The 13,566-nt window shown below is 32.5% G+C and overlaps 1 protein-coding gene across 1 annotated transcript in view; it reads right to left on the bottom strand.

Annotated features, from left to right (window-relative positions):
- Positions 1-7,323: 7,323 nt before the first annotated feature.
- Positions 7,324-13,566, bottom strand: part of SLC38A4 (solute carrier family 38 member 4) — a 112,178-nt gene continuing 105,935 nt past the window's right edge. The window contains 5 exon segments of the mRNA XM_043966779.1: positions 7,324-8,628; positions 11,461-11,558; positions 11,912-11,970; positions 11,972-12,015; positions 12,017-12,056. Of these exon segments, the coding sequence (XP_043822714.1) occupies positions 8,527-8,628; positions 11,461-11,558; positions 11,912-11,970; positions 11,972-12,015; positions 12,017-12,056 (343 nt within the window). The 3' untranslated portion in view covers positions 7,324-8,526.

The raw sequence follows: 13,566 nt of genomic DNA, 5'->3' as shown, positions 1-13,566 counted from the left end.
ATATAAAATCAGATTTTGCTTCAGAATTGTTAAGCAACTATGTCTTAGGATTCCATGTATGTTACAGTTAACCTTTCACTATCAGCAGTGGCCAGAAATGTCTCCTAAAGGGGTCACTTCACTAAAAATCTAGATTTCTTTTAATTATTGAACAAGTTGCCATTTAGAGAGAGGCACAAAAATGGTGGAGTAAAGGAGAATTCTAGCAGACCTCTCTCAACATTCACATCCAAGCGACTTTAAATAAGCATCAAAGAATTCTGAAGTGTTATCACCAACAAAAAATCAGGTGAGATGTTTTTCCAGTCTAGGACAGTTTGGAGTCAGAAGAAATTTATGACACTAGAGTAAGGGCAGTCCTGAAGCACAGTGTGGCAGTGATACCAGGTGTAGGCCTTGGAGGTAACAGCAGCAACAGAAGCATCAGTATGGGGGGGTCTTTTACCACCGAGAGCTAGTAAGGAAATTGGGGATAGTTTAGGCCCATTCTCACTTACCTTAATGCTTTTAGCATCTTTCCTAAATAGAATTGCTTCTATGTTAAAGAAGGTGATCCAAAACAATGTAAACATTTGCTGTACATAGAAGACTTCAATCTATATGGCTCGAAAAAATCCAATAGTTTATTCATCTTCTGTCTATTGATTTGAAAGTATCATTTGGGCTTAATAAATGTAAATTCTAAACCTCAGTCAAGGATAAATAGACACCAAAGACATTTTGCTTAAATGTGTAGGCCATATTGAACCAAATATCTTGATGACCTCCAGGCAAGATATATTGAGAAAGATAAACATGTATGTGTATATATAGATATAGATGTATATGTGTGTATGCATTAATCAAGTAGAAGTCTGAAGTCTATAGCCTAAGGCAGCTATAGAAAAATTAATATTTCCTTACCCATTACCAAAAAAGGAAGAAGTTGACTGCTAGTCATTTTTAAGTATGCATAATAAAATAGGTAATAAGACTACAGAAATACTTTTGAAAAGAGTGGACATTTCACCAATCAATATTAAATACTAATGGCAGGCATATATTATTGGGTTTGTTGACTACAACCAGAAATGGAGCCTCCAGATGAAATAGTTATTATCTATCAAAACTCCTTCTTTGGGCAACATCTTCATGAAGTAAGTCAATCATTTGTTGAAAGGAAAAATGAAATAAATCACTGAGTCAAGGATACTTGCTTGTGAAAACAAAAGATTATGATGACAATTCAGCACCAGGTCATTGATGGCAGATATTCTACAAGAGTTATGCTTAGGGAGCCCGGACTTTGTTATTTATGTCGATTATACAAGGAAATAGTAGAAACTGGGCAATACTGATGTACTATGGCCATAATAAAATCTGAATATCTAACAAGACATTCCTTGAGGGCTAGAATACTATATCAGAAGTTCATTATTTTCCTTAACTGGGATTCCAGCAACTAAATTATTGCTCCAGATCCCTTTGGGAGATCCTGAAGCCACTGGCCTTGGCCCAAGAATAAGTCCATAAAATCAGCTCTGGGTGTCCCCAAAAGAAGTTCTTGGTGCTAAGTTTGTGATCCCAGACTATTCCTATCATAGTTCCTATGCTTGGTCTGATCATTTACTTACAGATCAAATTTGTGATCTTGATATGAAAAGTTAACCCAATGTAGGTTCTCCTTTAATTTCCTAATTCCTACTCAGTCTGGTAGGAAGTAGATTGTGATCATTTCTGAAACTGTTGTGCTTGGGGGTGAGGGGCATGGGGTGGGGGAAGAAGGCTATACTGCTTCCTCCTACATCATCACTTTGTCTCAGTCTCCAGTGTACATTGTTTTCCTGTACATTGTTTCACTTTACATTAGTTCATGTAAGTATTTTCATGCTTTTCTATGGTCATTATGTTCATTGTTTCTTCCATCACAGTAATATTCCATTCCATTTCATTCCACAAACATGCCATTATTTGTTTAGCCATTGCCCAAACAATAGGCATCTGTTTTGTTTTCAATTCTTTGCTACCACAGACAGATCTTTTGTGAATATTTTGGTGTATATGAGGACTTTTAATCTAATTTTTTCATGAACTATTATTTCAATTTCATTATATAATTAAAATGATCTATTTTTCTTTTCTAGTTGTCTGCATCCTTTATATGGTTGAGAATTCCCCACCTACCCACTTATAAAAGGGAAAGGTATATGGTCCTGTTCTAGTTTTTTGCATTATATCATCTTTAACATTAAAATTGTGTATCTATTTTGAATTTATTGTTGAATGTGATATAAAATGTTAGTCTAAATTCAATTTTTATCAGATAGATTCCAGTTTTCCCAACATTTCTTATTAAATAGGGATTTCTGACCTAGGTAATTTCTGTTTTCAGGTTTTATCAAAAATTTGATTCAATTATTTTTGATTCTTCCTTTTCTAGTCTGTTCTATTTATAAAATTCTAACCAGTACCAGGTAATTTTTATGATTACTGCTTTAAAATAGAGTTTGAGGCCTAGAAGGGCTATTTCCCTACTTTTCCCTACCCATTCCCCATTAATCCCTTTCATAGTTCTTTTGTTCCTCTGGATGAATTTTATTATTATTTTGTTGAGCTCTATAAATCACCACTTTGGTATTGGGATTGGTATGACAATAAATTTGTAAATTAACTTTGGTAATATGATAGTTGTAATGTTGGCATGGCCCAGACAAAAACACTGAATATTTTCCTACCTAGTTATTTTCTCTTTATTTACATAAAGAATTTTTGCCATTGTATCCACTCAAGTATTAAATATTTTTGATTGATTGATTCTCGGATGTTTTATTCATTTTGTAATTGTTTTGAAAGAGAATCCCCTTTTTAATATTTCTCCTAGATTTAGTTGCACAAAATTTTACTGATTTTTGTGATTTTATTTTGTAGACTCTAAATTTACAGAAGGTATTATTAAGCCCATTGGTTAGAGCAATGAGCCTGGAGTCAGAAACACTTGAGTTGAAATCTGGCCTTAGACTTTTAAGAGCTCTGTTTTTGTGAGCAAACTGGGAGGTTAAATAATCTGTCTGCCTCAGTTTCCTCAAGTGTAAAATGGGGATAATAAGAGCATTTACCCCACAGTGTTGTTGTGAGGATGAAATGTAAATAGCCTAGTACATAAAAGATACTAAATAAATGCATATGCCCTTCCCTCCTTTTTCTCCTAATCATTAATTAAATTAGTTCCTTTGCTGTTTGCCTAGAATTTTCTCAGTAAATCATTGTCAGCCAATAGAGATATTGTTGTCTCAACTTTACTATCTTTGTGCCTTTAATGTTTTTTTCTTTACTTATTAGAATTTCTGGAAATATTCTCAAAAATAGTGAGGGAATGTGGCATTCTTGTTCTTTGCCAAACTTGTACAATGTCTCCTTTGTACATAATGCTAGGTTTTGGTTTTAGATGCATTTCTGTCATCAGGGTGAATATTGAAAAATAAATCTTTGGAAACAAACAGCACAGGGATTTGTTTTGCTTAACTATGCATAATAAGGATTTTATTTTTCATTCTTTTTAATTAGGTGAATGGGAGGGGAGAAAATAGATTTCTGTCTATTGCAAAAGATTTCTATATGCTTATAATTCTCCTAGAATTTTTAGGATTAAATTATTATTGTACTTTCTCAGAATCTTTCTCTACAGCTATTGATAAAACCACATGTTGTTTTATGTTTTTGTTTTGCATTTGATTATGTTGTTTTCCTCATATTGGATCATCTTCAGGTCCCTATTACAAATCCAACCTAAATATAGTGAATGATTTAAAAAAATAAATTGCTGTGATACTTCTAGCGGGATTTTATTTAAAATTTTTAAATCAGTATTCATTGACTATATTCTTCTTTCTTTGCTTTGTTCTTCTCCACTTTCCATGTTAGAACTATTTTTGTTTCTTAAAAGGAGGTTGATAGAATTATTTTTTCTTAATTTTTGATTATAAGTTGTGTAAAGGTAATTTGAAATAAAGGCCTTAATTGTTCTTTAAAAATTTGATAGTATTATTCTACTCTAAAATCATCTGAACCAGGAATTGGGGGAGGGGGTGAAGGAACTTTGAAAATTAATTTAGTATTCTGTATATTTGGACATTTTGCATTTTTGCAGGAATCCTCTATTTCTTTAATATTCATAGATTATGGTAATTATTTTTATTTCTCCTGGTATGATGATTTCAGTTTTATTTTTAAATTTTTATTTTCCTCCTTGTTCTTTTTAACCAGGATAGCTAATGTTTCATGAGTTTTGTTAGTATTTTTCAAATAATTTAACTTGAATTTTGTCTTTAAGTTTTGTAGTCTTTTGGATTTCCAAATTATGTATTTTCCACAGTTTTCAACATTTTCTCTTTTATAATTATTTTGGGTTTTTATTTCTTGGTTTTCTTATTTTGTTGTGTATTCATTAATTAATTCTCTCTATTTTGTTAATATATTTGTTTTAGAGATCCATGTTTTTTTCACTGAGGTCCCCTTTAGTTACATTCCAGAAATTTTCCATGTTGTTTCATCATTACCATTACCTTTCAAAAATATTAATTCTTTACTTTTATTTTTGACCCAGCTATCATTTAGGATGTTAGTGCCCTGTGAATTGATAATCTTTCAAACTGATTTTATCTGTAAGGAACATGTTTGGTATTTCTTTGTTTTATATGCATTTGCAATTTCACTATGACCTAATAAGTAGTCTATTTTCTTTTGTAAAAAAAAAAAAAAGACGTGGTACTGAGAAATTCTTTTTTGTATATTCCCACTCTTTCAGTTCCTCATTTTCCAACTTTATGTTCATTTCTATATTTTTTCTTTTCTTATCTTTCTTTTAATTTTGACCTGTACGATAGAGGAATATTAAAGTATCCTACTGCTATTAGCTAATTTTTCCTTTATTAATTTATGGTTTATGATGATTAGGGCCTATACATTAACAGTGGTAGCAGTCCATTGTCTTCATTCCTTTAGTCATAATGTAATTCCTTTTTATCTCTATTGACATGGCAAATTTGATTTTTTTGCTTTGCTCTGATATAGTGATTGTAGCTCTTGGTTTTATTTTAGCTGATATACTATAAATTTTGTCTGTAAATTTCATTTTGGTTCAATGTATCTCATTCTTTTAGATGTATCTTTGTAAAAGAAACAGTTTGTTTTTTGGTCTATTTGATTATGATGTTGTCTAGGCCAGTTGTATTTCAAGGTTATGAAGGTTAGAGTTGTGTTTCTCTCCTTTCTATTGCTAATATTAACTTTTAAAAGTATTTTGCTAAAAATTCTTTCATCTAAGTCAGTATTTTAGCCTTTCAAATATTTTTTTGCTTGCAGTACTTTCAAAAGGCTCTATTTTCATTCATTCTATTCACCCCAGTTCTATTCCCCTTTGCTCACTCTTTCCTTAGTTGGTGGGCCTTTAACTTAAATTTGTTGGGTTTTTTTAATTTATAAATCTACTTTTAAAATGTTGTTTTCTTCTTTTCCCCTATCGGTTAAATTAAAATTTTACTTCCTCTATTTTACTCCGACTTCTTTAGTTTTTTCTGTACCTCTTTTCTAAGAAAAAAACACAATGTTTATATTTCAACCATCTCATGAGAAAATCATCATTCCTCTCACACATTAAATAAAAACTATATTAATTTGAAAATTCCATTTAATTATATGTTAATATATATTTTCTGCAATAAAAACAATAAAAAGTTTTCAGTACATTGACTCACCTTACAAATAAAATAAGAAAATAAAATTTCATCTGCTCTACAAATAGGGGTTATAATTAACCAGTTTATCGCAGTAAATGCATGCTTTCTTAAAATATGTGAAGTCTCTGAGAGGTCCTAGTAGAAAAATTCTGTAGCTTACTAGCGCGTAACTGTAAAATGAATCTGAAAATTGTTCCACTTTACAATGCTGACCTTTTCAAGTTAATAATTTCAAATATAAAACCAGAATATTGCCTTTAAGTCAGAAAAAATACTTTTTTCCAAAATTTAAAAATAAATCTTCATCAAATTTCTATTTTTATCTGTTTTAATTTTATGTTTTAAAATTTAGATGAAAACTCAAATTGAACAGAGATAAGAACTCAGATTTTTAAAATCTATGGAGAAAAATAAAAACACACATAGTGGCACATGTCTTTGAAGGTGCCATTCACTGAATCAAATTTCGTACAAAAACAGAACCCTAAAGTTACAGTAGCTAATAGAAACATTCCATGTCCACAGCACCGTGCATTCATTCACAATATTACACTATTAGAAATAGCACAATGAAATGATATAGCTCAGAATAACTATTTTCAAGCAACATTTTAGTTTAAGGAAATAGAGTTAATAAGATTCCATTATCTTTTTAGCTAGAGCAGTGCTTCTTAAACTTTTTCTACTGGCAACTCTTTTTCACCCAAGAAATTTTTACATGACCTTGGGTATATAGGTATGGAAAATAGGTACACATAACCTTTTACTGTTGCCAAAATTTTCACAACCCATGTGCAACCCACAATTTAAGAAGCTTTGAGCTAGAGGACTGTACTTTTACATTATAAAATGTAAAGTGTGTATTTGTTGTGTGTGTGTGTGTTTTTGGTGAGGCAATTGGGGTTAAGTGACTTGCCCAGGGTCACACAGCTAGTAAGTATTAAGTGTCTGAGGCTGGATTTGAACTCAGGTCCTCCTGATTCCAGGGCCAGTGCTCTATCCACTGTGCCACCTAGCCGCCCCTATATTTGGGGTTTTTTTTTTTTGTTGTTGTTGTTGTTTTTTAGTGAGGCAATTGGGGTTAAGTGACTTGCCCAGGGTCACACAGCTAGTAAGTGTTAAGTGTCTGAGGCCGGATCTGAACTCAGGTACCCCTGAATCCAGGGCCGGTGCTCCATCCACTGCGCCACCTAGCTGCCCCTCCTATATTTGTTTTTAATTTGAAAATTAAAAACTAGTGAACTCCAAAATATGGGGTAGTCAGTTGTTAATGCAAAGACCATTAAGGGGCTACTTTTTGTCCCATTCAAGAATTGGAAAGATAGAAGAAGTTAGTGTTATATATTAGAATAGCACAGCCTTGAAATCAGGAGAGCTGGGTTCGAATTCCTAGTTTTGCCAGTTAGTAACCTGAGTACTAATCTAAATCATCTCTTTGGGGCCGCATTTCCTTATCTGTAAAACAAAGTGGATATAATAGATGATCTCTAAGGTTTCTTCAGATCTAATAGTATGCATCCATGGTTTCACATTCAATTGTGCAGATATCTCCATTATTTTCACAGCAAAACATTCAATTTTGTGAGAGTAATGAATCTGTAAACATCTGTCCAAACTAAAATTTATTCAGTCTAATTTTAGATATCCAAAGTAGAAAAAAGTTTATAACTGATAATTATTTTGAGAAAATGAACTCTCCACATTGCTGATTATTGTAAACATTGAGAACCTTTGACTAAACTGTAACTGGGTATTAAAATGTAAAGCTCTCCCCAATAAACAGAAACATAAAAAGTACTGTCTCATTAAATCTATTTTTCCTCAGAGTATGAAAAAAATAAAGCTATATAAAAAATAAAGTGCCATATATTAACATTAAAGTAAGTACAGAAAAGGATTATATACATGAACAAATGACAGTTTCTTGCACTGAATGTTTTTCAAATAAAAACGCATCATACATTACTGGCTCCCAGATACTCCCACATATCTGTGGTCACCTAAAAACTAATGGAAGAATGGAAGACAAGAAGGATAGCACTTGTTCAGTGACATAACTCACATATATTCCAAGGGGCCTATGACAAATAACAATAACAAAGTAGATGCATCCAGACTATACGATTTTTGTGATAAAATAGTTCTTCCTGTAGAGTTGTCATTTTTAAAGCCCCTCTCAGAATTCAATCAGGTCTCCTAACAATTGTGACAAATCCATTGCCTGGAGATTAGTTTTCCATTTGATAAATTTGATTCAATGCCACTGACAGGCTGGACAAAATATGTCATGATGACTCACTCATTTTACAAATATTGATGGAGCTCCAAGTTTTAGACTCTAGTGACTGATCCTTCTTGTGTAACAGGGTAGTTTATAAATTGTGCCAATGTAGCTGTGTTATAAAAAAACAATTCCATTAGATTTTATGGGAGTGAAGAGCCAGCAGGATGGAGAGGAGAAGAGGCATGAGAGTATTTGGGGCTGTTCTAAGAAGTGCTGCTATCAAAATATGGAGGAGAAAAATATTTCTTGATGAAAGCTTACTCTGCACATGCAGTAAAATGTTTTTGCCACCTCAAATTTCTCAATTAAAAACAGAGTAGGGCTCTTCTCTCTAGGTTTTAAATATATAAACAACTTATTGGTTTAAAAATATGATGGTTTAATATTCCACATATAGTGATATTAATGGAGAAATTATTTGGATTCTTCCTGTAATTTTCACTAGAAAACATTCTAATATAGATGTCAAAATGGTCTGTTAGAGCAGAACGCAGTCATTTCCAGAAGGGAAAATAACTTTTGCTTGGATTAATGATGCTTGGAATTTGGAGGGTTGTAAATCCAGTCAATTATAATGAGTGCCATGCTTCCAATCATAAAGATGATGCCAATAACAAGAAAAATAGCAGCCTAGAGTTGGAAAAAAGGGAAAAATATCATTAGAAAGTATAAAAAGAATCTAAAGAACTTGGGGCTTACTCACTTAGTGTAGTTTTGGTTCTATAACTTGATGAAGTAAAGTATATTGATTGATATATTGGTCTTTATTTCAGTAAGCCAGTCTTTACCTCATCTGCTCAGAGTTTGTAGAAGTTTTGTTAAAAAAAACAAAACACCTTACTACTGAATCAGTCATACAGAATATTAGCAGGCATTAGAGATCCAATAAAATCCTTTTGTTATTGATTACCCCAGCATTAGAATTAACAAGTAATTTCACTTAACATGACAACAACATAATTACCTTTTAATCTTTCTACTCAAGTCCTACTCTGGTGTTCCTTGTGGCATGATCACCTTGGCTATTCAAAGGTGATGCTAGAGAAATGATATCTCTTGCAGGGCTTAAAAGTTACAAAGGTTTCCAGTATAATTCTACTGAACAATTTCTCATCTGTCTGAGGTTTTAAGGGACTCGGCTCATCACCAGATTGCCTAGAGACTGATTACTTTGGGGGCTATAGCTATATGGTAAGAAAACAATTATCCATATTGATGAAATTTCAGGTCCTTGAAATGTCTAAATAACTTTGTTTGTGATTACCTACATTAATTTCTGGCTCTATCTAAAAATTCAATGTGAGTTTACTTGATAGGGAATTTGCCTACCTATTTGAATTAATCTAATCAATCCTACATAATCTAATAGGTCCTATAGAATCAGCAAGAAATTCCAATGAAATAGAAATTAATTTTGTTGTGTATTTATATACATGTATTCTTTCAAATGACTGTGCAAGATTGCAGTGATTCATTTGTTCACCTGACCAACTTTTTGTAGGGGTTGAAGAATTTCATGTTCCCAAAAGCAGAAAAATCCTTTGATTAAATTGTTGTTAGTTTTTATCATGCTTTTATGACAAAGGTTCTTCAATATTAACATATCCTTTAACCCAATGACATTTCTAAAATTTAATGGAAGTCAAAGGGAAAATATTATTCAACACACAAATATTCAGGTTGTAAGCAATCTTTTCATGAATAGAGCAAATATGTTAAATAAGTGTTCTTCCTTTCATTCTACCTAAGTATGCATGGATGCATTTGTATCTGCTCCCCAGTCAAATCAGGTATAACCAGTCATTACTCATTACCGTCTTTCTCTGAAAGAGGTGATGTGTGTATTTGTGTATATGAGTTTGTGTGTGTGTACTTTTATGTGGGCATGTGTGTATTTGTGTGTAATATATTCTGAAATAGAATTGGTAGAGATACTGAGGTTGCATTTTAATTAAAATGTTTCATAATAAATCAAAAAGTTGTAGCCTTTGGGAGACTGAGTTGCTAGAGGTTACCACTTCATATATGTATATACGTGGGTATATGTATATACATATATATATGCACATACATACACACACACACTATGAACACTCCATTAAAAATTCAGACATCTTCTCTGGTATGAGTGGAGGGCCAAATGATTAATGACAAGTGAAGCACTTTTCTCATTTTACTGAATATTTAATATATTATCATTATTTATAGAACATTGATAGAAATAGTCCCTAATGTAATTTTTTAGCTTATGTTCAAGAGAGATTATTATTGAAAAGTTCATGCCTAATTCAAATTAAGTGGCATGATGCAGTAAGGTTCTAATACTAGGCCTTCCACCCATTAGCTCTAGGATTTACACATCATTTGAACTTTCTTAGCCAATGTTTTCCCATGAGTAAATTGGATTTGGGGGCAGATGATGTTTTAGATTTCTCCAGAAACTGGGATTCACATTGCTTTATTTAACCAAATCACATAAATAGTTAAATCAGAGGTGAGACTAAACCTAAGTGTCCTGATTCACAGACAAAAAAGGGGCAAAGAGGGATAATGATATCATGCTTTTTATTAAGTCTAATTTCCCAATAGCATGAAAACAGATTATACATATCAGAGAAAAAACAAAAATTGCTATTACTTAAGGTCCTATGTATGGTGAGAATTTTGATACTAAGATGGCCTATAGTCCTGGAATTGTTCAGAGAAGTATCAAAACTCCAAGATAAGGACAGAGAAAAAGTTTAAAAAGACACATTCTCCTACAGCATGAGTAGAAAAGCATACCTCAAGGATCAACAGATACTACTCAGGTTGAGGAAACACTACAGAATTCCATTTTTTTTCTTCACATTCAAAGACTATTTTCCCTGGCAGTACCTCCTCATACTGTAAGGAATGTATATTGTAAAACTTATAAGTGCTGTGTAAATGTGAGTAAGGAATAGAGTTTCCTAATGTTTACCTAACTAACTAAAAAGAAAAGCCTCAGTATTTTGGGACAAATGGGAATGTCTTATTCTGAGCAAAATTCTTAACAGTATTAAATGATCTATTCCTATTTCTGGGCAACCAAAACAGTTACTGTGATTCTTTGTATTTCATCTTCCAAAGATAGTGCTCTCAATGCACATATGTACATTGAGAACAGGAAAGTTCCACCTGCCACAAAGTAAATCAGGCCTATCAGCTTTGATTTTTAAAGTTCTGGAATCATCTGAGTCTCTGAAATGTGTGTGTGTGTGTGTGTGTGTGTGTGTGTGTGTGTGTGTGTGTGTATAGGTGAAGGAAAACACCTCACCCCAAGTGGAGATATTTTCAACATGTATGTCTTTAATACACTATGCTCATAGTGCAGCATTTTCCCCCCAAACAATATGTGCCTATTCTTTTTTGATATAAGTAAGAAGTTGAAGATAACTTTTAATTGAGAGAAATCAAAAGATCCCCCTGCTGTTGACTTACCCCAATCTTCTGAGGTGATTTTAAAGGTTCTTTTTTAACTAGTCGAAGGTAAAAAGCAGCTGGGAGAATGAAAATTAGCATTGTAGCAGAAGATGCACCTGAAGAAAAATCAAGGCATTTGGTGAAATTATTAATGATACAGATGATAAATATGCTACTCCATGCCATGTGAAAGCCAAATACAAAATCACCTAACTCATTGAAATGCACTGTGGGGCACTTAATTTTTATGTTCTAAATGAGAGCCTTCATTGTAGAGAGAGCTTGCTAAGTCAGGAAAACCTGGGTTCAAGTCCTACTTCTAACACATATTGGCTGTGTGGCCCTGAAAAGTCTCTCTGCATTTCTAGATCTGTGATCCTACAATCTCAAGTAGTGCTTTGTTTAATCATTCCATCTAGAGAAGGATGAGGGTTGGAATTCAATAATTAAAAACATTTCTGAAACCTACCTATGAATCCAAAAAATGTATTTATAGTTGGCACAAGAATTACGAGGACATTATTAATGCAAGAGAATTGCTGCAATCAGGAAGGTTCTTATCCAACTGAAGGGGCCTATTGGGGAATAACAGTGTGGTCACTGAATGTGCGAATCTGTAAGGGAAACATGAAAAAGAAACAGTTTGGACTTTTGTTTTTCCTAATTATTTATTTTAAACATTTTTAAAACATATTAATTTTGAAAAATGTTGAAACCTTTCCTTCTGCCCCATTGAAAAGATCTAAAATGTTGCTTTGATGTCTAAGGATGTCCCATTGATTGTTTCTCCTTTGATGTAGCCCAATTTATTCAATGTTTCAGAACTCATTAGTAGTTTAACTTAATTAAAAAAAAAAACTTGAAGAGGGAGAGAAAAAACAAATATAACTGACAATGGTAAAAATCTTCAGGGATTGATTAAGAAACAGCTGCCTTACTCTTAAGAGATGAGCCATCAGAACAGGATTTAGTACTAAGGAGGAACAATATAATGTTTGATTTGTTATTACTGAAGAATTTGTGAAAATCAAACTTGAGATTTGGAAATTTTGTTATTCCTATTGTATGGGTATAATATATATTTAAGAAAGATCCACAGAGATTTCATCATTATTTCTTCACTTCATGTAGTTTTGAAATAAGTCAAAAAAGCCAATAACTGTTTCATTTGCCATATCAAATAACATTAATAAATTAGATAAAGAAGAGTTGCAAATGGAAGCACAGAAAACTTATAGGCCCCTAGAACTAGTTGTGAAAAAAAAAGAAGACTATAAAAAGCTTGAAGTGTTAGACATTCAACCTCACCCCCACCAGAGGTAAGTAGAGTCCAACTCTAAACAATATCCAAAGTTAAGATATTGGCTGGAAAGATGAGCCAAACAACAACAAAAAAAGAATCTGACCATAAAAAGTTACTAGGTAGTAGGGAAGCTCAAAACACAAACTCAGAAATTCTAAGACAATGATGTGGAAATATCTACAAAGCTTCAAAGTAAAATGCAGACTGGACACAAGCTCAGAACAATTCCTGGAAGAGCCAAAGGAAGGTTTTTAAAAAGCAAAAATAAAAGATTTTCAAAATCAAATAAGAGTGTTAGAGAAAAATTAGGAAAAGTTATGAAATCAATGCCAGAAAGTTATGTAAAAAGAATTAACAGCTTAGTTAAAAAGGCACAAAAATACTGAAGCAAATAACTCCTTAAAAATTAAAATTGGTCAAGTAACAATAAAACAAAGCCCAACATGAAAAAAATAGAAGAAAATGTGAAATATGTCATCAGGAAAAACAACTGACCTAGGCAATTGATGAAGGAGAGAAAATCTAAGGATTATTAGACTATCTGAAAGCCATGATAAAAAAAAACACATACATACCTATCATATTTCAAGAAATTATAAAAGAAAATTGCCTCAATATCTTCAAAGTAGAGGGCAAAAGAGAAATTTTAAAAATCCTCCAATTGCCTCCTGCTAGTACCATTATAGATAGAGAGGTATTTTAGAAAGCTGCCTGAGCAGTTAAATTATTTGTTCAGGGTTATTCAGTCAGCATGTGTCAGGGACAGGACTTGAAACAGATATCCTGACTCCAAGGCCCATTTTTTTTTTTATTTACCATGC

The sequence above is a fragment of the Dromiciops gliroides genome, chromosome 5 (assembly GCF_019393635.1).
Source record: "Dromiciops gliroides isolate mDroGli1 chromosome 5, mDroGli1.pri, whole genome shotgun sequence".
Taxonomy (NCBI): Eukaryota; Metazoa; Chordata; class Mammalia; order Microbiotheria; family Microbiotheriidae; genus Dromiciops; species Dromiciops gliroides.
The sequence above is the reverse complement of the archived record's forward strand: the minus strand, read 5'-3'. Positions and strand labels throughout refer to the sequence as shown.